A 23,802-nucleotide genomic window follows, 5' to 3' on the forward strand; every position below is an offset into this window, starting at 1 on the left:
GACAACGTTTTTAACTTAAAAATCTTAATCTGGACTATTCCACATATCATTTTTGTTGGATACTAACTAAAAGTGGATGGACTCAAATGACAGGAAGGAGGAGCAAATATAAAAACAAATGAGGCTTTTATTAGAGTTTTACATTATATATCAAAATGATCAAAAAAAATTTAAAATAAGTACAGCTACAAGTGTTAGAGTGGATGCTAGAATTGACATATTTTGTCATCTTAGTCTATACTGCAAAACGGATGCATTTCATACCATAAGCTATAAAAAAAAGAAGAGCAGTGGCTATTGAGATGCAGCAGTGAGCGAAATAAACACACACACACAGAAAAAAGCCCCCCCACACAAAATAAGGGAGACAGTTTCATCTCATTGGGTCATATAAAATATCAGTATGTCGATGTTCATAGCAACGTTGCTATGAACGCTATGCTTAAATGTGTGAGGACACAGAAATCAAGTCCTTTGAATCTGGAGGTCACCTCATCCATTTGCAGAACAAAAGAAAGAAGAATGTAGTCCCAGGCACAAAGAGCGAGCCTCATTTGTGTGGTCTTCCTCTCCCCCGCCTGTTATCACCCTGCAGACCCCCTCATACATGTGTGGTGTTCTGCTTCAGTTTACTGGGTGAAGGTGGGATGCGGTCTTCAAGCTTTGTGTAGCTGGTAGAATGGCTTGGCTTTATTGAAGGCTCCTCTGGACCTGGGGGTCTCTGTCGTGGAGGTAGGGTGGCGCACCGGCTTTTGCCCCTGGAACGTGGTAGCTGTGGTGGAGGGCCTTTCAGCACAAACAGTTCCCTGGAGGTTTGGGGCTTTGGAGCCAGTGGCGACTGTGGGGATGACGACACAGGGGTGTGTGGGGGAGAGAATGGGTTGGGTGAAGCAGATGAGGAAGAGGGCAAAGGTACGAGGGCAGCCAGGGTGGATTTCTGCTGAAACTTTGTGAGGCTGGTGGAGTGGCTGGGCCGCGGCAGGCTGTAACAAGCCTCTGCCCCTTTGTGGCGGGAAGGCAGGGTGGAGCACCGTGACTTTGCCCTTGAGCCTGGTTCTCTGGGAGGAGGAGCAATTAGGGAAAATATCCTAGTTTCAACATCCGTGGCTGTAATTTCTCCTCTGGAGTTCCTCAGACTCTGAGTGGAGCCTCTGTTGGACGAAGGATGTGACAGCGGTTCCTTGTCGTTCTTTTGATCTTGTGAGGAATCTGAGCGAGGAGGCTCAGGTGTGTTTGATGAGGCATCTTCATCTAAATGACAAGAAGAAAATGATTCATGAAATTCCAGCAAATCTGGTTTATACCACCAATTTTATTTTCAAAAAAACAAGTGAAAATAGAACAATTGTGTGAGCTTTCCCACCTAAAAGCCCCATCTCACTCATGAAGGAGTCCAGATCTACAGTGAAGTTTTCACTCTCCGCTTCCTTTGCGTCACTTTCAGCTTCGTTTCTCGGCTTCTCCTCCTCTTGATCTTTTTCCTCTTCATCTACTTTTCCATCCTCCTCTTCTTGTTTTTTTTCTATGTCTTCTGCAACCTCATTTTCACCTTCTACTTCATCTCCCTTTTCTTCTTTGTCATTGTGTTCATCTTCTTCTTCTGGTGGTTTGCTGTTATCAGATCTTATGGGGTTGATCTCAACCGCAGGTTTTTCTTCTTCTTCTTCTTTTTTCTCCCCCCAGGCCAGTTCTGGCATGTCTTCTGGTGGAGCATCCACCACAATGTCTATGTTTGCAGACAAGCAGGGGATTGAGGTTTTTGAGGATGGATTTTTGCCACAAGCTTCTTGGTCTTGATTGAGCAAAAATTCCATCAACGCCATGTTCTCTTTTTTCAGCTGTTCCCGCAAGGATCGTGGAACATCTGGGATCATCCATGCAACCAACATGCCAAGGAACATGGCAAGATTCTGTCAGGGGAAAAAAAAGACACATTTCTTAGTTCATTTTCAACCTGATTTGCAAACCAATCAATGCGAATGCTTTAAAACATCATCAAAAAATATACTAATCTAGGAGAAAGTCCAAGTGAATTTTTAAAAGAAAGAACAAAGACGTAGTTCTTTGATGAAGGAATTCTGAATAAAAGACATCATCCTTTCATGTGATGCGATTCAAACAAATATTTCATTTGGAGAAAGTCCAAACTGTCCGTGTGAGAGGAGCATTTTTCCTGCTAAAACTCTGAGGAATTTGAAGATCAGTCTGGTTAGCGCAACAGAGGTTTCTGACAAGTTTCGAACAACAAGGTAACAAACAGGTAAAAAAAAAAAGCTAAGGGGAAACCGTGCAGTTTTGGAACTGAACCCAGTAGAGCACCCGAGGAGAGATTGACAGCAACTGGGCACCGATGCTCACCTTCCAGTGTGACTGAGCCTGTATGCGTCTGCCAGGAGAGACAATCTTCCAAAGGAAGTCAGCCAAGTTTCTAAGGTTGTTCTTAAAGTGGATGCCAACATTTTGCTTCAGCACAAAATGTTGGCATAACATCTAAGTTTAAGTATGTTAATGCTAATATTTTTATACAACATTCGACTTGCCCCTCTTCTTAATTGCATAAAAACAAATTCATTTTAGCTTCTTTTTGCATTAAATGTTGTACCACCCCGTCTTACAGTGATGGAGGTATTGACCCTAAAAACTGCACTGAACTTAAGATACACGGCAAAGATCAGACAAGCATTTTTAAGCTGGCAGTAAAGCAGCATTCATGACATTATTTTGATACCTGGAAAAATATTACAAAAGCCAATCTTGCGGCCAGGACAGACCAGTACTCTTTGGAGAATGTGTACGGGTCTGCGCTCCATGGTGGATCTCTATAGTCCTTATATCTGAAAAACACAGATAATCTGAGGATGAACAAGAATCCACACTGGTTTACAAAACAATGAAAGAAATCCGGACAGAGCAAGAGTTTCTCTCAGTGAGATTAAGCAATCCACGCCACTTTTCAGCGTAAACAACAAAGTTAAGCTGCTGGCTAATGGATTTAAAAGAAATTCCAGGTAGGTCAAGGGCAAGGAAGTGACTGACCTGCACATGGTCACTCCAGTGATAAGTGTGGTGGTTGGTGCCGTGCCAGGAGGGAAGTTACTGACATTGAAGTAGGACAGCGAATGCTCTGTGAAGCCGCTCATGGTGCCATTAACGCTGTACATGTACTTGTAAACCATTTTTGGAACAAACTCAGAGGTGAATGAGATGACAAATGCCTTGAACAAAAAGGAAAAAAAAGATTAAAACATGGGTACATTAGTGTAATTACTAGGCATGAACTCAACATTTTACTTTTTTTTTAATCTTCACCTTTTTATGTCCATTTAAGTCCAAATGCACATGATATTCTATTAAATCTAGATTTTAATAGGTAGACTAAAATCATGTTTAACACTTTGCTAGTTAACGTATATGCCATCATTTTCCTCCTCAAAATACAATCCTTTCTGCATGAAAACCAAGTGCTTGCTAGTACATTTCTAAGTCATTTTATGTCTTGTAAATAATACCTGGTTATTTCTTTCTTTTGTATTTTACTTTTTGTGCATCATGATTTTACAAAGATCTGTTTTAAATTTTATTCTAGGTAGAAAACCCAAGCAATATTTCATTTAACAGTAAAGCTGGTTTGGTTTTGGACATCAACAATTAGATGCAGAGTAGTGTTGCAATACACAGTCAAAGGTAAGAAAGAAGATTGAAGCCAAAGATTAGTGACAGAAGAAAAGTGGTGTTGAGTCAGCATTGCGGCCAGGACAGATTAAATGAGACTTGACTCAACCTGCATGCTTTTATATGAGGGACAAACCAACATTTTTCAACCCTTTTTTTCCTTAATAAATGAAGTTATGAGTGTATAAGAGTCCTAGTGGGGTAACCTCTAAAGCAGAAGTATATAACTTCAAATTTTTGCAGAAAATGCTTTTCAAATTTTATTTCATTGATTAAAAAAAGGGAAAAAATTCAGTTGAAAAGTATGTTAAAAAGATCATAGAAGTTTATGACACAGAAAATGTATTCAATGTATTTACATGACTGTCAGTATTTAAAAAAAAAGGAAGAAATGGGTGAAAATTATACTTTTTTCTCTGACAGAAGTCAAACACACACTTACATTGGTAATGACAGAGAACTTGCTGATGCCACAGAGAATGTTGTACCAAATCCCTGGAGACAGCAAGTGTGCAACAAACAGTGAAAAGGAAGAGAAGCCCGTCCATGTGTGAACGTTTTTTGTGTTAAGGAGAGGAGAAAGGGCAGTTAGAGTGGAAGGAAGGAAAAGATAAAATTAGAGAGACTTGCACATCCACACAGAGACAGAGAGGGTAAGCATGCTCTCGTGAGAAATACCTATGTCTTTACACCTCACGGCATCAGGCCGCCGGATTTCTGTGACAAATTTAGAGGCGTCAAGGCGAATCTCTATGACATTGTTGAGCAGAGCAAAGGCCGGCGCCAAGGGAAAGGAAGCCACAAAGAGCGACACGAACCCATACTGAATGACTGCAGAAAACCACAATAAGACACAACTGTAAAACCGCAATTAGGAGTAGAATGATGGATAATAATTTTTAAAAATAACTCACTCATTTCCATGTATTCTGGGCTGACCCCCTCGAATGGTTCAAGGGCGAAATCTTTGTGATACTGTTGTTTTGGTCTCCTCTCCTCTTCATTCTCTTCATCCTCTTCTCTTTTCATTCCCTTTTGTTCCTGTATTGTTCTGTACATCTTTTTTAGCTTACTAAAATAAATTAGCAAAAAACAAAAAAGATTCACTATTTGATAAACTAGCAATTTTAAATTATATGTATTATAATAATATATAAATAACATTTTTGAAATTGCGTTTTACAAAAGATGACATCTTAAAAGTTCAAATATGTTACTTTATATGTTTTTGCAAAATTGAGGGAGAAGTATATGAAACTCTAAAAGCGTGTTAGGAGAAAATTGCACCATAAAGGAAGAATTATTTTTCTTAATGTGCACTTAGTAAGACTTTGCAGAGTTGAATTAAGAAGACTACACGACAGTTTCTTGTCCAATATATTTTCTATTTTATTAGAATGAAAAAGCACATTTTAAAATGATCTTAGCTGGTGTTTAATGGGTTTCTGAATCTATACGCTTCTAAAGTAAAGATATAAATCGTCTGTCTTTTTTTTTTGCGTGTGTGTCTGAATTGAAGACTTGCATAATTATCTCCTTTTTATTTTTTCCTGAAGATTTACTGAAACGGAATAGTAAAAACTTACGGAATGAGAATTTCAAAGACGTTGTTTTGAATGAGCTGCTTTCCGAGCATGATCATGCTGAGCTGGATGCACAGCTCAATGAGGCATCCTGGAGGAGCACACTATGAATCACAAAGAATGCTATTAAATATTTAGCCCCCACAAAGAAACATTTACTTTTTAGCACATATGGACATGTTAGAAATGTGACTTACTTCCTCCATGCGATAATCACCAAAGACATAAACATAATCACCGGGCCGCCCAGCAAATCTGAATGAGTGAAGGACCAATTATGAAGGGTAATTATTAAAAACAACTTTGAGCTTTTAGTTGCTTAAAAATGATGGGAGACACCAACCTGCCCTTGAAGAAGGCAACATAGAAAATAGGTGCAAAGGCGTTCATTGATTTGAGGAAGAAAGACTTAAAGATTAACCTCTCTTCAAACTCCTCCTCTGTTTTGGGAAGTTCTGTTGCAACAAAGGTATATCAGTGGTTTCATCCGCTAAAGTGATTTCCCAGCATTCCTTTGTAGAAATGTAAAAAATATAATACCGAGCTCGGTCAGCCACACAGCAATTGCTCCGTAAACCTCTTCCAACACCAAAACAACCAGCATGTTGAGGATGATGCCTGTGGTGGTCACCGTCATCCTCACACTGGCCTTGGCTTCAGGGTCGGGGTTCATGGACCACACGCTTAACATGCAGATCCGGTACACCACCACCCCGAACACGGCTGAAAAGGTTACGAAGATCTGAACACAAACAGTCAGCAAGAAGAAAAGATTAAACAGCATGACAATGGAGAATGATATTCTGATTTGGCAGTTTTTCTTTTTATAAAACGGAGGGGTTGATGAGGATTCTTTGTCCGTAGTGCGGACAATATGGACAAGGTAGGCAACAAATGAAAAGAGGGATTTCATACAGTTGAAATATTTGTTAAAATAACTAATAACCCATGTAGAAAGCTTAAATTAACAGAAATATTAACTGAGCATGTAAAATCTACTGTTTTTATGAAAAATATGTAAAAGCTAGACTGACATGTTTACACCAGTAAAATCTAATGCTGTAAAGCTACACTCTGAACTGCAACAGTCACATACACTTAGGGATGTTCGAGGAAAATTGACATATAGTTATAACATTAACACAAATGTCTAATTTAGACTTTCATAGGTTTTTCAGATGGTAAGCAAAAAGGGTCACTTTTCTTTTGAACTTCAGAGCAATGCTAGAATAAAGATGTTCATTGACAATTAAAAACACAAACTACTCATATATTAAGCATTTTGTAGACATAGTTATGCATGTTCACCAACTGTTCAACATTTGCTTTTATGCTTAACTAAAATATTTATAGCGCAACATCTTAATTCAATGTGGAAATTATCTGCACGGGTAAATTACAACATCATTTGTTCAACACTCGTACTGCTAAATTTCTTAGAGCAAAATGAAAAAAGAAAAATGACCTTCATATAAGAATCAGTTAATTTCCAATTTAGCTGCAATTTCCTATAGTTGTTGATTTTTTAATATAAATCTTCCTGTCTCTTGAGTTGATTTTTGTTAGTTTCACAAATGTAAGATAAATGACATGTTTGAGGCAAAGTGAATGCAGTACCAAAAGCAGGAGAGTGGACACATTGATGAGATAACCTGACAGGTGATCTTCAATGTCCAGTGACTCGGGCTCTTGCTGTTGAAAAAACATTTGTTAGTTTCTTGAAACACAATCATAAATGCAAGTGTGCGTGTGTAACGAGCTTTAATAATGAGCACATGTGCACACACATGCTCTGTTAATGATATAGCAGGTGCATGTTTGCCATCTGAAAGGACAGAAATCTCCTCCCCTTCTTCCTCTCCCTCCTGCCCTTTCTGTCTCCATCAGTAATCTGGGCTAATCTCAGGCAGGTAAGCTGCTTTGGACTCAACCACGCAGAGGTGGGGGGGTGAAGAGTGGAGCTGGTGGGGTTCATTTTGTTTCAAACTCAAACTCATACACACCAAATCCCTGCTTAAAAAATGAAAAAAAGACATTTTGCCTGTTTTATGGAAATTTGAAGAAATGAGGTGATACCTGAGAGGTCAGCATCTGGTCTGTTTCTTTATCTACACCTTCTCCAGCTTTACTCAGCTAAAACACAAGATGGGAAGCAGAACAATTACTCAAAGCCAAAAACAGAAGAAATAAAGCAAACATTACTTAAATACCTGTTTTTTAGATTTAGCTTTAATCTTTGCTTTTTTTTCCTGAAGAGCTTCTTCGTATTCAGGTCTCAGCTCATCCTTTAAAGCACACAAACACACAATCAGATCTGCTGTACGGTTGAAAGATATTTTTCATCTATTTACAATTAAACATATTTGGAGGTTATGGATTAAAAAAAAAGCAGAGTAATTTCTAATACAGAGTGTTAAAATAGTAAGAAAAGACCAAAAGTTTGCCTTATGTCATTTTTAAGTTTTCTTTAAGCCTTAACAGAGGAGTTCCCACCTGGACCCGCTCCTTTATGCAGCAGAAAAAAAATCCATGTAAGCCAGAGGAGGACGAAGAGAGAACAGAGAAGTAACTGCATTAGGACTGCTTCTGATCCAGGTATGTTTTTACAAAACCCGTTATGGATTTGTGTTAATATATCCTTATTCTTAAATTAATAAAACAATAAAAACTTATGTCCATAAAATTTGAAACCATTATTATAATCTTCAATTAAGATTAACCATTACATATAATAATTCTGGGAGGACATGAAAAATAAATAAAAGAATTTATAGCCAGTCAAAATAAATTCTTGTATCTATTTGAATACCTCCTCATCTTCCAGGCTCGTCAGGTCCCAGGTATGTTTCAGACACATCTGCCGCCTTTTCCAGTGCTCAAGAAAACAGGCAGCTGTCGGAAACAAGAAAATAACTTTAATTTGATCTATGTCAACAGTGCTATACATCTCCTTTGACTTAACACTAAAAAACTAAAAATGAAATGTTGATGTATGATAAAAACACAAGATTCTGATAATTTTGTCAAACTCAGCTGAATAATTCAATGTGAAAATCACACAGCAGGTAAAATATTCCCTTTTTTTGCTAACTTTATAGTTGTGTTTTACACCATCATTAGTTGGGTTTTTTGTTTTTGTGTAATGATACTGCTGTACATTTATTTATTTTCTACAGATTTCAAAACATTTTGTTAAATCTCAGACACATTCCATGAAAAGGATGGTCTCTGGGACCTGATTTCTCTATGAAAACAGTTAAATTAAGAAAGTTTGGTTAATATGATGAATTTGCAACAACAATCTTACGCCAAGAGGATTTTTTTTGTTATACTGTTTAAATTTACAGAAAAATCATGACTTACAAAACAACATTTTGAAAAGTAATGTCTTATTTCCCTTCATAATTTTTTCTAATATGAATTATATTTATTCTAATAAAACTGATCTGCAGTTAAATCCGGAGTGAAAAAAACATCTATGAGAAGCCATATGGGACTTTTTACATCAACTGCGTGTGTATTTAAATGACTGCTTTTAATAGATGATGTAATGATCAGACTTCCACCAGATGGAGAACATAAGTAGGAGATGTCTTATCACACCCGTCTGACAAAACAACCGTTTTTTACAGAGCTGGATTTGGTAACTTTGCAAAATAAAGCCACGTGTAAATCCTTACTGTCACTGCAAAACTGTACTCTTTGCAGCTTTGTAATCCAATAACACAGACTCGTAAACATCTTTCCTCAGATGGTAAGAAGAGGTGTTTGAGTGAGCAGACTGCTAATAAGACTGAGATCTATTAATATAAGCAAAATTTACTTTCTTCATCTGCAGTTTTGATTAGAATTTGAACACAAACACAATTCATGGCTTTTTGTACAGACATAATTAGAGAACAAAAGGTGTTAAATCTTCTATTTTACAACATCGCCCCAGGAATTAAAGTGATAAAACATGTAACACTTTTAATTCAATTTTTGTTTAAGATTTATTATTAAATAATAATAATAAATAATTAAGTGAGCTGTTGTATTTCAAACTGCTGCTATCTTATATGTGCATTCACTGAGATATTTGGTCCTTGCTGCAACCTTTTCAGATGAATGCATCGAAGTGTATAGTTACCCCACAGGGACATGAAAATGGCAAACAGGACAGTAGCTCCATTGTCAAACAGGTACGAAGCTCGGGCCAGTGAACACACTGTACTTAGATGCCAGTAGTCACACACTGCGTCACACAGCGGGCACATCGTGATGTTTAGGTTATGATTGCATGTCTCCTGACTGAAAAACAGTGATAAAAACTATGCACAAAAAGTTCTTACAATAATAAATTCAAATAATTTCAAAATGTGAACAGTGTCTACCTTGGCACATTGGTGTCCACAGTGAATATGCCATACAGGAAGACAATGATGCCCAGCACAGAGGGAGGAATAAGGAGCTGAGTGTAAACACCCAACCAGGCAAAATACAACCCAATCTGCTCTCCAAAATACTTCCTGCAAACACAGAAAAAGGCTTCATACTTTTACCGCAGAAATGTAGGAACAATGGCCTGTTCTAACTGTTATGTACCTGATCAAGTCAACAGGCTGATATTTGTACATGACTCCATAGTTGGCCCATTCTTCATGAAGAATCTGAGAAACAGAACCAATACATGTTTTAAAGGGCTAACATTCAAAGTATAACACATAACTGATAGGTTTTTCACCTTAATATATTCAGGTAATGATTAAATAAGGACGTCCCATATGGAAAGAGATAATCTATGAAAAAGTTTGCACACTGCCAACTGAGTCTATTTATGAGTACATTTATAAGCTAATAAAGATAAACAGAGGATTGTTTTATGTTAACTCATGGTTTCTACAGTCAGTCTTTGTGCTAAAACCCCCAATGATGCCATATATTCAAATAAGAATAAGGGGTCAATGGTAAACACCCTACTGAAGTACATAAAACATGTAACAACAGTACATTATGACCTTCATTACAATTCAAATTTTGCTCAACTTAAGAATAAATTCTAAAAAACATTATATTACCATCCAAGTTTGCTCATATGGGGAAAAACTGAAGCACACGCAACATATAAATAAATGTTTTTGAAAGCATTTCCACAAAGAATCCTCATTGTGAGTCCAGGGCACTCACCTGTCTGTCATTACGCTGCTCTTTTCCTCCTCTCCTTGTGAACGAGCCCTAAAAACATTCAACACATGCAAACACACACAAACACAATCTTGACTTATCTTATTCACAAGGACAATTATTGATACATCCATTTGTGTCTGGGTATAACAAGGCTTGTTTGAAGGGCAACAAATAATTCAATTAAAAAAAAAAACATTGCAAAAAGATGACTAGATTTCATCCATTTCAATATATATCCATGCATTTATATTGGCTATCATCAATGTCAGGACACATTTATTTTTTTAAAACTGCTATAACACCGCTGGTGGTGCGAGTCGGCCAGAACTTACATCATGCAGAGGGTAGGCAGAGTCGTAAACACCTCGAGCCAGCAATGAGTTGATGCCTCATGATTCAAAAAAGGGGAGTGTGACCCAGTTAGTTTGTGGCCATTGACAGTACATGAGCATGAGTATAGCATAAAACAGAACATTTTCAGATAAAATTATTCATGTAAATACAAGTTAACCTCACCAGTAGTTTGGCAAGTGTTTGTGCATGTACTGCGTGAAATAATCTCAGCAACCTATAAGCAAACAAGCCACAAAATGAATAGTAAACATGAACCTCTCTCTATATAAAATTCTACTGTAACAGAAGAAAATGTAAAGATGTTTTCTGTGGACTTACTATTCTGCTCCGTGTTGCATTGTCAAAAAGGGTTGCTGTTGACTTGATGTCATACCTGCAGAAAAGTACATGGAAGAGACTAAGTTTAAGCTATTAATCAACTAATTATCATTATAATATTATATAATATTATATTATATTGTATTTTTCTGCATCATAACAGCAACATTTGACAGGTTTAGAGATAAAAAAGGAAACAAATATAAAATTCAGGGTAAAGTCCGTGCTAAACTGAGACCTATCTATGAATTTCTAGTGAAGACTGTTAGGTACAAGAACAATTCTGACATAAAATTAATCAGGTCATTTTTAAAGAAGAATAATTTAAAAGGTAACATGTTTTAGATTTACATGAAGTGAAATGCATAAAAGTTACCTTAATGTGAAGGATCTTTTCCATTCAGACCATATATGAAATCATGATTTATATAACAACACCCAAAAACACTATGACTAACTAGCTGTTTGTGAGTGCAATCAAGAGGGTGTGTTTTTCTGCCGTTTAATGTTGTATTCTTGTGAAATACACTTACAGGTGGAGTTTATCTCTGATGAATGGGTGTTTCAGGGTTTTGAAGTAGACTCTAGACTGGGAGTCTTTGTGGATGTCAGTGTCAGGGACGTCAGGTTGAAAGGGGCTGTTCAGCTTGGTGACAACAGAATCCCACATTCCAGCAACGCCAGACCTCTTCCGCAATTCGCATTTCTGCTCAAAAGTAAAGTGGATGAAAGAAAAAAATGAAAGAAAACAAAAAGTAGCGATCATAGCTGATTCACTTTTCTTCACAAAAAACACACAGATGTCCATGAGAACTCCAAATGTTTATTCAAAAAAGTAAAATAAAGTAAAAAGTAAGTGACAACAGGATGTTCAATTGTACCTTTTTTACAGCAACTTTGATCTTCTGCAGCTCTGCTTCTCGACTGAGTATTGGCCAGGGGATGTGCAACCGAATGAACCCAATACCTTTAGACCTCTGCTCATAAATGCAAACAAATCAATGCACATGATAATTGAAAAAAAAACCACTCAAATACCTATCTCTAAGAGTATACGATAGAAATATTTATCCAGAGTTATCCATGTCAGCACATCTGATATCCACTGACTGAACATAAAATAATACCTTTGATAATACACAAGCATTTAAGACATACTAGCTTATCCATAATCAGTGATACATAATCAGTGTCTACTTTGCTAATATTTTATGAAATCTTTATAAAAATGACTTCCACGTTACCCCTAAAAGAAAAAGAAAAATCCTACAAGTTATTGATGATATCATTTTAAATACCAATAAATGCAAATTTTCTCAAAATTTTAAAATGTCATCAAATATAAATAAAATAAAAAGCAAAATATTAAAACATGCTCAAATTCCAAACAGTGAATGACGTGCAGGTATGGGTGAGTGTGTGTGTGTGTGTGTGTGGGGGGGGGGGGGGGGGGGTGCAGTGGTGTTCACCATCATCAGGGGAATTGGAATTTTCAAAAAAGGAAAAGAAGAGCTTCAATTTGTGCAATACAAGCCAATATCCTGCAAACCAGTTATCGTCAGCAAAAGACAAACAAAAAAAAAATCACATTGAATAATATGTTTTACATGTTTCACCTCAAAAAAATGGTTACTACAATAAAATTAATGTCCGCTTTGTGAAAAAAAAGGTATATACAAATATTACATATCGATGTATTTATGAAATGTCATGCAAAGTACAGCTTATATATTGTACCCCAGTTTTTTTTTCACCGTGCTTACTTGTTAACATGCCGACACTTCTGTGACTGTTTAATGCCAAGAAAGTGCCAAACAAAATGTCATGTGTTGCCCCAAAAAGTTTTTTTTTTTTTTTAAATGATGATAATGGTAATGACAAATCTTTTTATAACTTGGCGTTTTGTTCTATGGAGCCCGTGTCCTGACATGGATAAAATAAAATATATCTTGTTCCCACAAATTAATATCTCGTTCCCACTAAATAATTAAGTTGTGCGAACCAAATAATTATTTATGTCATAAGTCATTCATAAACACGGATTGCAGCTTCGCCTACTGGACTTAGCTTTTAGCTTCATAAACCAAACACGGATGTGAACAATAGTTGGATTCACAGCACATACCTTCATATTTCTGTCTGTGTGTGTCTCATTATTTTGCACGGAAGACACAGATGATGTTTAGAGATCAGATTTATTTATTTCAAAAAGCACAAAAGCATCGGTAATCACGTTGTCATGTCTGGGTTCATTTACATCGCTCTCCGTTCATCCTGCTGCAAAAGCCACTTTCGGCCGCTACGTCCGTGTCTCTGTGACCCACATTCATTCAAGAAGGGGAAAATAAAAACAAGAATGATCGATCTATAATTGTCTCAATGAAAATCAGAAAAATATAAGATTTTGGATGCCCAGGCTTCCTGCTTCACCTCCTGGACATAGCTCCTAGCTCCGCCGCAGATCTTTTATGCTTGTCATGCCGGCATTCAGGCAGCTGGCTGGCCGTCTACCGGCCAGCCAGCTGCGGTATGGGATATTGTAGTTTAGGGTCGAACAGGAATAATAATATTCAGGACTTGTCTTTTATTAACATACTCGTTAGCAGTCACTTTACATCCGAAGGCTAGTAGGCTACAAGCTACGTAACCTATCATTTGTCCTATTGTCTATGAATGCATCACAGTGACAGGGCCACAGTGATTGGTCGAGATGCATTATGGGATATGTGTGATGCATGATGGGATACGTAGCATGTAGCCTTTGGATGTTAATAAATGGACAATAATAAATAGATCATTCTTGTTTTTATCTTGATGACGTGACGTATTTTCATGTCGTGAATGACAAGTTAACGATGGGCTAGGTAGCATGTAGCCTACTAGCCTTTGGATGTACAGCGACTGCTAACGAGTATGCTAATAAAAGACAAGTCCTGAATATTATTATTCCTATATTCCTATAATATCCCATACCGCAGCTGGCTGGCCGGTAGAGGGTCAGCCAGCTGCCCGAATACCGGCATGACAAGCAACGCAGCTCTGTGGCGGAGCTAGGAGCTATGTCCGGTGAATCGCTGCAGTATGGCAAAGCACAAAGCTTGGGGATCCTAAATCTTATGATATATTTCTTATATTCATTGGGACAATAATAAATTGATTATTCTTGTTTTTCTTTTTCCTTTCTTGAACGAGTGTGGGTCACAGAGACAGGGAAGTTACCGCTGGATGCGGCTTTTGCGGCCGAACGGAGACCATATCCGTGTTTATGAATGACTTATGATGTGAATAATTATTGCGTTCGCATTAATTAAATTTTTTTTTTTTTTTTTTTTTTTTTTTTTTACTTGTCCTGTCCAACAGCTAGGCAGGCAGATGAGAGGTGTGACTGAACAAACCCCTTTTGTAATTGAGGCCAAACTTTATTCATTTCAACCATGATTGAAAATCTTTGGTGTTGGACCGGACGGAAAAGGAAAGAAGGGAAGAAGAGGGAGGGATGTCAGAGGGGGGGGGGGGTGATAGTGAGAGGGGGGGATAAGACCATGAAGCAGCATAGAGCAGACAGGTTTACTGGTTGTTTATCGTTTCGGTACAGTTCAAATGTAGTACAAAAAGGGCGGGCCTGTTCACACACACTCAAATATTATCAACACACCTGCTAGCTGCAAAAAATGTTCACATGTCAACATGTACACAAAACAGATAGTGTTCACGAACGCATACCTATGCCTTTAAACCAACTAGTGTGAAATCTTTCATTCATTCAATCATGCAAACTATAAGTGCAAAGGTGAGCTAACACCTGTGCTCAGGTGAGTGTTTATGTTCTTCTAAAATGGATGGTGGAATGTGAAAAGAAGTAGGAGGAGGCCACCCAGGCCAGGGCCAGCAGGACCGCCGCGAGGCCCCCAGAGCCAGAGAGCAGGTAAGCGCGGAGGGAAAGAGAGCACCGCCCCAGCCCAGCCAGGAAAGCAGCCCCCCCGCCGCGCCGGAAGAGCCCAACGCAGGGCCCCACCGGAGAAGGACGCCCACAGCCCCAGACGAGCACCCCACCACCACCCAGGAGTTCCGGGCATCCCCCGCCCCAACCCCAGGTACGAGCCAGGACCCCCCAAGGGAGACCCGCTCCGCACTCCAGGCAGCCACCCACCCGGCCCACGGTTGGTCCAGGGAGGAGCAAGGCAGGGGCCCATTAATTAATTATTTCGAGGGAGCGAAATAGTATTTCATGGGAACGGAATACTATTTCATGGGAACAAAATATAATTTGTGGGAACGAGATGTATTTTATTTTTCCCATGTCAGGACACGGGCTCCGTATTATTCACTAACGAGTGGAATTTTAAATTCCAAAGCACCTGTGGAAAAAACTAGCGCCCCAAAAACTCTGACTGCTTTAATGCACAAAGTAATTACATAGACTGATATACTTTGTCATTTATCTGTATATGCAGAATAAATAATTAAGACCAATTCGAAACAAAAAGCATGCACTCTCACCTCTTTATCTCGCTCAATCTGTAGTCCAGCCTCCAGCAATCCCGCTTCAAATTCCTGCCTCATCAAAGCCTTTTCCTCCTCGGACAGCTTTGATTCTTCTGGCTCTCCTGCAGCTGCCCCCACCTCTCCAAGCTCTGGTTCTGCTTCCAGTCGACTTGGTATTGTAATTGGCACACTCCCATTGGAAGTAATGGAAAGCCTTGATTTAGAGGCAGACTTTTTTTTGTATTTGTAGCATAGAATATAGTCCACTTTTCTCTTGCCATCAGCGAAAAAAAGGCCAGGTCCTAAATCGATGCCAGACTCCTGCCAAACAAACACATGCAGCTGTTTGTTTTCAAATCAAAGTTGTACCAACAATTTCAGGAGCAACATTATCCATCAAAAAGCTAAGTGCATTATAAAGACACCAAGATTCTGTCATAGAAGGGGAAAAAAGTGATTGGAATGGAATGATTGATTGATGCCGCAGGATGAATAACTGGAATGTTTCCGAAACTATAGATCTTCTCAAGTTTTAGTTCTGGGTGCTGGTAGATTTATCTTCTTATTAACCACAAAGATTTTTTATAATACGGATTACTTCAGATGATTGTTGATCATGTCTTTCCTCATGTTCTGGTAGCTCTAGTACTTTCAGCAAGACACAAAAATGTAAAGCTTTTTTTTGCCACATTCTTGTTATTAAATGTTTAATGCAATAAAAAAAAATCAGAAACATAATTTTACAATTTTACATTTCACTCGAGTCAGTCATTACAAAAATTGCAACTTTTATCAACAGTATTTAGGTAATGCTTTCTCTTATTCACAGTCTTAAAAATGTAAAGCTTTTTCATATAAAAACACTAAAAAATCGGATTGTAGAATTAAAAAAAACAAATTATGAAGGGTTAAGAATAAGATATAAAGGATATCCTTTTTTTGGGGGGGTGGGGGTTAAAAAGGTTCTGACTCATTCTTCTTTGCAAAAATGCTTATTTTACCTTCTTTTTCTATTAAACTCTTAATTTTTCTCTTTTGTAAGAGTTTGCAGATTTGTTTTTGTGCATGAACTCATTGTTCTTCAGCATGATACATTTTCAAATGAGTATTACCGGTAGTTCTCGTACACTTTATTCACATTTAGCTTCATTATTCCAGGAGACTTTATTTGGGATGCCAGTTTGAAAAACCAAGCATCCCAAACCAACAGGCAACACCCTGTCTCTTTAAATCTAGCCTTTTATTGACAAAATTGTTTTCTTCTGGTAAACCATTCAAACATACCTTAATTGTTTGGCTTTAGTCCTGGCTTTCACTTATTGAATTTAGCTTTGTGAGGCCTGTCTGGTCTTAAATATAATTTTTTAAACACAAACAGTCTTAAAAGAAAGACAAACTTACTCTGTTCATGGCACAGAACCTTGACAGAAATGTATCAAATGCACCTCGACAAGGTGCTAAGACACCCTCTGACAAGGGGAATTGATGAAGGGACACAGAATGCATGATGCACCAAATAGTGATCAGTTATTATAGTTCTTATTTAAAACAGAAACATTAAAGTAAATCAATGGATAGAAACCAAGCTGAGGATGGAGGTGAAACACCACCACTGTTGATAGTAATGCAGATAAAAAAGGCAAACATACCGGGAGTGGAGGCTCATGGCTGTCAGATGGGCTGACAGGTCCTCCATTGACAGCATCAAGGCCAAACCCAGATAGTGATCGGGCCAAGGAAACAAGCGTTGTTGAGTGAAAGGACGATGACTCACTCATAGCTGCAATGAAGGATATACACTCTTTTCCGTTTCATCCCTCTGTTAGAATATGAAAGACAAAAAAGGTCAGTCAGCACTGGCTTAATCATTAAAAGAATGATTAAAAAATAGTATCTTAAGTCAGACATCCAATGCTGTGGCTTCAGTTGCAAGCTTTAAAATTTCTATTGTATTAGTTCATTCATTCATTTTCTAAACCCGTTTTGTCTCTTTCTGGGTCATTGGGCTGCCGGACCCCGTCCCCCATGAACATGCCAATGGTGTTCTGTTACAGATCTAACCACTGCCCCATTGTATTAGCCTTATTGTTTTAAATTTACTACACAAGTTAAACTAGAAAATTATCATTACTAGGGAAGAAACCCTTTGTTTACATTATGATTTGCATTACTTTTGTTAGGTGTGATGCCATTTCTGTGAGAAAACAAATCATAGTAGATGTTTCAAGCTGACATATCCAGACAAAGCCAAAGTTAACCTGTCTTATTTCACCTTTTTTTTTTAAATCAAATAATGTTGGGCACACAAAAAGGTCAAACAACGCAGTCTGCAATAACTCATTCATTTTTTCTTCAAATGTAAGGACAGAGATAGTTTATAGTTTAACACAAAATGTGTGTTTATATAGCTAACTTTAATTGTAGCTTTTATTAATAAGAAGAAATAATAAACTGATAAACTAATAAACTGTTTCACCCTCTGATCTGTTTACAGGACACAAGCTTTTCTGCTTTATTTAGCTAGACTAGAAAAGCCACCAAACATAAAGATAAACTGTGAGCTAAGCAGAGTGCTGACAATGCATGAAGCAACCCACAGTCAATTACAGACATGCACGACTGTCCATGATAACCCCAATTAACCAATTATTAGCAAGCACGTCAAGCAAGAACATGAAGAACATTGGCTTCTAAGGTTTAGCTCCCAACTCCCAGAGGCATGTTGATGGTGCAACCAATGGCTCCTAACCTGCAGACTAGAGACCGTCATTTTGCAAAGTGTTGAGGTGCTGTGATACACACTGTAGCTTTTCAGCATTAACTGCTTTTCAATTGATGAAAAGCAGTTGCCAAGCCTGTAAGAACAATAAATATACATTTGATTTTAGTTTAAAGAGCAATTTTTCTTTACCCACATGGACTTTGATAAGCATGCTGGTCACTTTAAAGTCCCCTCCATCTATATTTTTTTTTGTTGAAAAAAGGCGCTCCCAGTTGTCTTTTAGTTTTGATTATTCCGTTTTTCAGTCAAAATCAAAAAGTGTGTATTGTTTAAGACATATTTTCTGCAGAGGAGACGGACGTTCATCAAAAATTCACCTCTAAGTTGCGGGCAGAACTGTTGGCTCGGAAGTAAACCAGAGCTCATTTCCCATGATTCCCTTGTTTACAAGCTCTCCCACTAGCTTACAGTCTCTCACATCCTAAAGCTAAAATTACCGGTGCAACAAAATTAGTAAGCAACATCCGAGCTATCCAGCCAGATGCCAGCTCATACAAGGAAAACTGAGAAGTTAATAGATATATTTGCAGCAAGTAGAGGGATCAGAATAGAGCGGAGCAGGGAGATTGTGATTTCAGTTGCTGCGTCACAACTGAGAGTTTTTTTTAAAAGGTGTGTTTTCATCTGCTTGTGATTCATCATGATTTGTATAAAAAATGCTCAGTAATGCAGTTTACATCTTAATTGTCTTTTCATCATGAGAAAAATGCTACAACAACATGTTTAAAATGGCAAAACGCTGGAATCTACACTGATGAAAGCATTCACACACAGCAGTGTGTGAATGTTTGTGTGCATGGATGAAAGGAACTTGTGACTGCAAAACATTTTGGACCTTAATCCAGTGCAATATTGTACAAATTCAAATTCAGCCTTACAGAGCACTTTTCATGTTGCAGAACACCTCAAAGTGCTTTAAAACAAACAAATATGTATGATAGTAAAGGTGAAAATCATAATAAAAGTTCTCTAACACACATACGCGGTATACAAAAACAAACGGGAAAACAGTCCATAAAAATCAGTGATAATAACAGAATGTATATTAAAAGTAAACACTCGGCTGATATGAAGTTTTTTTTTAATTAATCATAATCTATCAAGTTCAATAAAGTTCATAGTGTCTGTACTGTTAACTGACTACTTAGTTTCTTCTGTTATCAGACACGGGTTTTTGTCAGGTATGTGAAAAAACACAACCCATGTCTGATAACAGAAGTCATAATCTATCAAGTGCTGTCATTATAGGTGTTGCCAATTGAATTGCTAAACTGTTAAATACATTCATTCTGTACCAAATGTTCACAATTGATTGTCTTAATTATTTTGAACTTTTCAGAAATTTAATAATTTATACTTTTTACTGATTGTACTGTTGTGTTTTTTTTCCTACCAAGAAGATATGAACATCCCACTACAAACGAGGACAATAAAGTTTTAGACCTAATAAAAATGTATTTCTCTGCTGATTAATTCATTATGTTTCACTAAATCTAAAATGACTAACTTTTTACAAATTTTATATTGTTTCATTTCAGCAGATACTTCAAACAATGACAGGGATATCAATAAGTCTTTCATTTCAAAAGTAATAATAATAATAATAATAATAGTTATTAGGAATAATAGGATTTTCATGCATAAACTTGTATAAACGGTAAAAATAAAGTAAGTTCCAACTTTGCACACCTAGCAGTGATAAACTTCAATTCTATTTTCCTATATTCACTTCTGCTATAAACTGTGGTATGTGTGCTGGTACTTTGGCATGAAAAGGAAAACAAGGTTTTCCAAAATAAAACCTGTTTGGAATCTTCGTACCCATTATTTCTGATTCCAGATTTTGAGTAAGCTAACACAAAAACTTTATAAACTACGGTACATTGCGGTATTTAAATTGGGATCTTGATCAGATGTTTTGACATTTTGCCAACCCCTTGTGGTATTATTCTCAGAAGAAGAAAAAAATTAATTCATTGCAATGTTTATTAGGTAAAAGGCATCAACTGATGATAAAAAGGGCCTTTTTTTAATTAGATGGGCATTTAGTTTTGTAAACTTTCATTAGACTCCAAATGCAAGCTCAGAATGTTTGACAAGATTAAACTTATGATCCAAGGAGATGAGTATGTTTTCCCACTTATAACTTTAATTTTGAAGATGTTTGCCAAAAATGGCAGTGGTTAAGTGATGGTTTTAAAAAACAAAGTGTCAAATGCACAAATCTGACATTCTGACAAAGCAAATCTTTCAAATGCACTGGCTTTTAAATATTCACTTACATTATGTCATTCTAGCCCTTAAATGTAAGCCGTCTGAAGCACGCTTGATTGACTGCATTACATTCCAGGTGCGAGCCGGAGCTTGAAAAATCCAGTTTTACTCTTTGCAAATCTGACACCTGAAACAAGACAAAAAAAAGTCCATCAATACACCATGGTTCTTTTTTTTGTTCAGTTTCTGCTGACCTGCACGCACATTTATTTTAGAATTATAAGAATGTCCTAGATTTTGAGAAGTTTCACATTCATGTTGCTCCCTGAATAAGTGGTTTTCAACCTTATTTCAATTTCATAAAAAAATATTTTTTTAACCAGCTTGATCATTATGTTTGAAATTTATAATACAGTAAGGCAATTAAATAAAATGCAACTACCAAATTATTAAGCAGCAAAACAAGATAAAGAATAATTACATTAAATGAATAAAAGGAACCTTGGCAATTCAAAAAACAACCACAAGGAAAATATTTTGATAAAAATAATCCTGCTGAACTGCTTAGTGTCAAATGATATTAAAATATAAATTTACATCCCAAAATTCAGTTTGATAACTTATTTTGGGGAAAGATTTTTGCATCATCATTGCGGTTTTATCTGGAGTGCCTCGTGTAGTGCCTTAAAGTCTTGACTTTGTAAAGTTCTCAGAACAAAACAGAGATTGATCAGCCAAAACCCACCGGAATTCTAAAAAGAATATAAGTATTCCATATGATATCTCTACTAATATTCTATTAGTGTTGGTGTCATTATTTCTCTTAAAAGAAATAAACAGGGTTCTTTGCTAAGCTAATCTAGAATTAGCTGTAGGTTTAGTGTACAGCGCCTTAGTCACTCATCTAATGAGTCACAATGACTTTACTCCACACGCTGATACTCTTCCTGCTGCCAGAATGTTTACATGGTCCATGATGTCGTAACATTCTACTGAATTAGGCTTTATTCTGTTTTTCTTGTCTTTACAGTTACACCTTAATGCATGTTTGAAGAAAGAACGACTTAACTTTATGTATCATTTTGTGACAAAAATTGATGGTTAGGTAAAAGAATCCCAGTGATAAAGATAAATGAGGAAAAATAGGTCAAATAGTCATTACTAACACTTTTAGAATCTAACTTTTAATAGTCTGCACATATGTTAATTTCTACAACATTAAAGACCAATTCCTGTCATGTTTTGGTCTATTTTAAAAGTGTTCCCAGCTGTCTTTTAATTATGCTTATGCCGTTTTTGGGCAAAATCAAAAAGTTTCAGCAGAGCTGCAGTTCATTAGAAATTCACCTCTGAGTTGTTGGCGAGATTGTTCCCATTGCAATGAGCTCTCTGTTGACAAGCACTCCCACTAGTTTACGGTCCCTAACAACCCCAAAGCTAACTTTAGCAGGGCAACAAAAACAGAAAACAATATTGGAGCTATCCAGTGGTAAAGTTTTGAGCCAGATGCCAGCTCAAACAAGAAAAATGAGGACGTAATGGATCTAATCGCCTTCAGGTGGATGCATCAGAAAGGAGTGGGGCAGGGAGCTTGTATTTTCAGGGTATTTTGTACATACCCAAAACAATCTTTTTCAACCTGATTTTTTTGTTTGCTTCTGATTCACAACTATTTAAATAAAAAAATAAGTAGAAATGCAAGTTTGAGCTTAATTTCCTTAATAGATGTCCTCCATCATCATAAAGAAGCCCCAAGACCAAGTTTAAAACACGATTTTCATTAGAGTGGGTCTCTAACGTCTTAATTTTAGGCTGTTTCATGGCTACCATAAGGAAGGGAAAAAAAGAAGGGGAAAAGGAAAGAAACTAATAATACAGTAAATTGTAAGGTTTTCTGTTTGGCCAAAATCTTTCTTTTACAGGAGTGTTGAAATTATTGTGTTTTATTTGATTAATCAATTAATCTTGAGGATCATAGTCAAAGATTGCTAAAAAAAACAAAAACAAAAAACTCAAATCTTTTGCATGCATGTTAGTCATAACCCATGGCACACAGGCACAGTGGAGTGGACCCTCCTCTGAGGCTTAAGGCCCACTCACTGCCAGCTCTCTGACAGGAAATGGAGGGTCAGCAGCACCCTGACACTACAGAGACAGATGCTTTAATACTGTCCCAAAATACAACAGATTACACTCTACCAACACCAGCAGCTTTATGCCTCATACTGCTACAACTTCGCCTCAAAAGTGCTCATGTCTTAAGTATACTTTTACCTAACTTTCCCTTTCTGGAAACTATTCAGCTTTTGGAGTCCTAATAAAAAGTATTACAGTAAGTCAGCCAGTAGACTAATTCATTTGTTTCTTTTTGGCTAATTAACCTCCATGGTGACGTCATGACTTGTTTGTCCTGCAAACAGGTGTTATTAATTAATTACTTATTGGCGCGTGCGTTCAGGAGGGATGGAAAAATCAGGCGCAGCAACCCGGCACTAATAGCTGCACCCTGGGGGGAGTTTAAACATCAACAGTACTGGTTCGGGTCCAGCTTTGTTTATCTGGCAGCCTATTGTAAAACACCTGTGGGGGCTTTAAACCAGTTTAAAAGAACTGCGCTAAAAGTGACACCAGAGGGTAGAATGTGACCAAAAACAAAACCTAATTGTGGTTACCGTTTAAGAAAGCCAAAGAGAGGACTTACCAATGCTGGCAAAGGAAGAAATGGACTGTTATGCAGATGAATGATAAGACATTGCACCGATCTGAGATGGTGGACAATCCCTGCGCGCCCCCGGAACCACTGGCTTATTGCGCGCGAGCAGGTCGGCTAATTCCCTGACTGTCCCATACGGGAGGGAAGGAAGGTGCGAGGGATATTACTGAGCTGTGCGTGTGTGCAAACCAACAGGGAACAAAGAGCTTACAGGTGATCAGAGTTGAAGCAGAACCTCCTACTCTCTCTGCAGAAATGCTTCCCCCCCAGAACGCACAGACAGAACTATGATCCCCTCATCTCGTTTTTAGAGTTTTCTTCAAGCCTGTTCTGTTTATCTCTGTTGCCAAGCCTTCCCAATAAACAACGGGAAAAAAAGGAAATGTCATTCGGAGAAGGAGAAAACGAACTGTTTTTCATTTGTGCATCTGTGCACTCACCATCTGCTCAGTAATTTTCGCGTCAGAAAAGCTCTGAGCCTCTTTTCCAATCTACACTGACCCCACCAAAATGAC

The 23,802-nt window shown here is 37.4% G+C and overlaps 1 protein-coding gene across 4 annotated transcripts; it reads right to left on the bottom strand.

The window, feature by feature from the left end:
• Positions 1–109: 109 nt before the first annotated feature.
• On the bottom strand, positions 110–23,413 carry ano2a (anoctamin 2a). 4 transcript variants are annotated; one of them, XM_023955863.2, is made up of 29 exons: positions 23,276–23,413; positions 20,643–20,761; positions 17,228–17,397; positions 15,594–15,899; positions 11,975–12,070; positions 11,627–11,799; positions 11,094–11,148; positions 10,938–10,989; positions 10,754–10,809; positions 10,422–10,469; positions 9,840–9,904; positions 9,629–9,763; positions 9,385–9,545; positions 8,065–8,147; positions 7,749–7,760; positions 7,466–7,540; positions 7,332–7,388; positions 6,873–6,947; positions 5,796–5,997; positions 5,599–5,710; positions 5,453–5,510; positions 5,259–5,359; positions 4,587–4,744; positions 4,351–4,503; positions 4,115–4,167; positions 3,037–3,215; positions 2,729–2,834; positions 1,364–1,910; positions 110–1,251 (listed from the first exon to the last, which is right to left on the bottom strand). In XM_023955863.2, the coding sequence occupies exons 3-29, from the start codon at positions 17,354–17,356 to the stop codon at positions 602–604; spliced, it is 3,897 nt and encodes a 1,298-aa protein (XP_023811631.1). In that variant the 5' UTR covers positions 17,357–17,397; positions 20,643–20,761; positions 23,276–23,413; the 3' UTR covers positions 110–601. The 4 variants fall into 4 exon arrangements, with proteins under 4 accessions (XP_023811631.1, XP_078805488.1, XP_023811632.1 ...); XM_078949362.1 differs by lacking the exon at positions 7,749–7,760; XM_023955864.2 differs by lacking the exon at positions 20,643–20,761 and having other exon boundaries at positions 23,276–23,393.
• Positions 23,414–23,802: the final 389 nt, after the last annotated feature.

This window comes from Oryzias latipes, chromosome 6 (genome assembly GCF_053564925.1).
Source record: "Oryzias latipes strain Hd-rR chromosome 6, Olatipes_Hd-rR_3.1".
Taxonomy (NCBI): Eukaryota; Metazoa; Chordata; class Actinopteri; order Beloniformes; family Adrianichthyidae; genus Oryzias; species Oryzias latipes.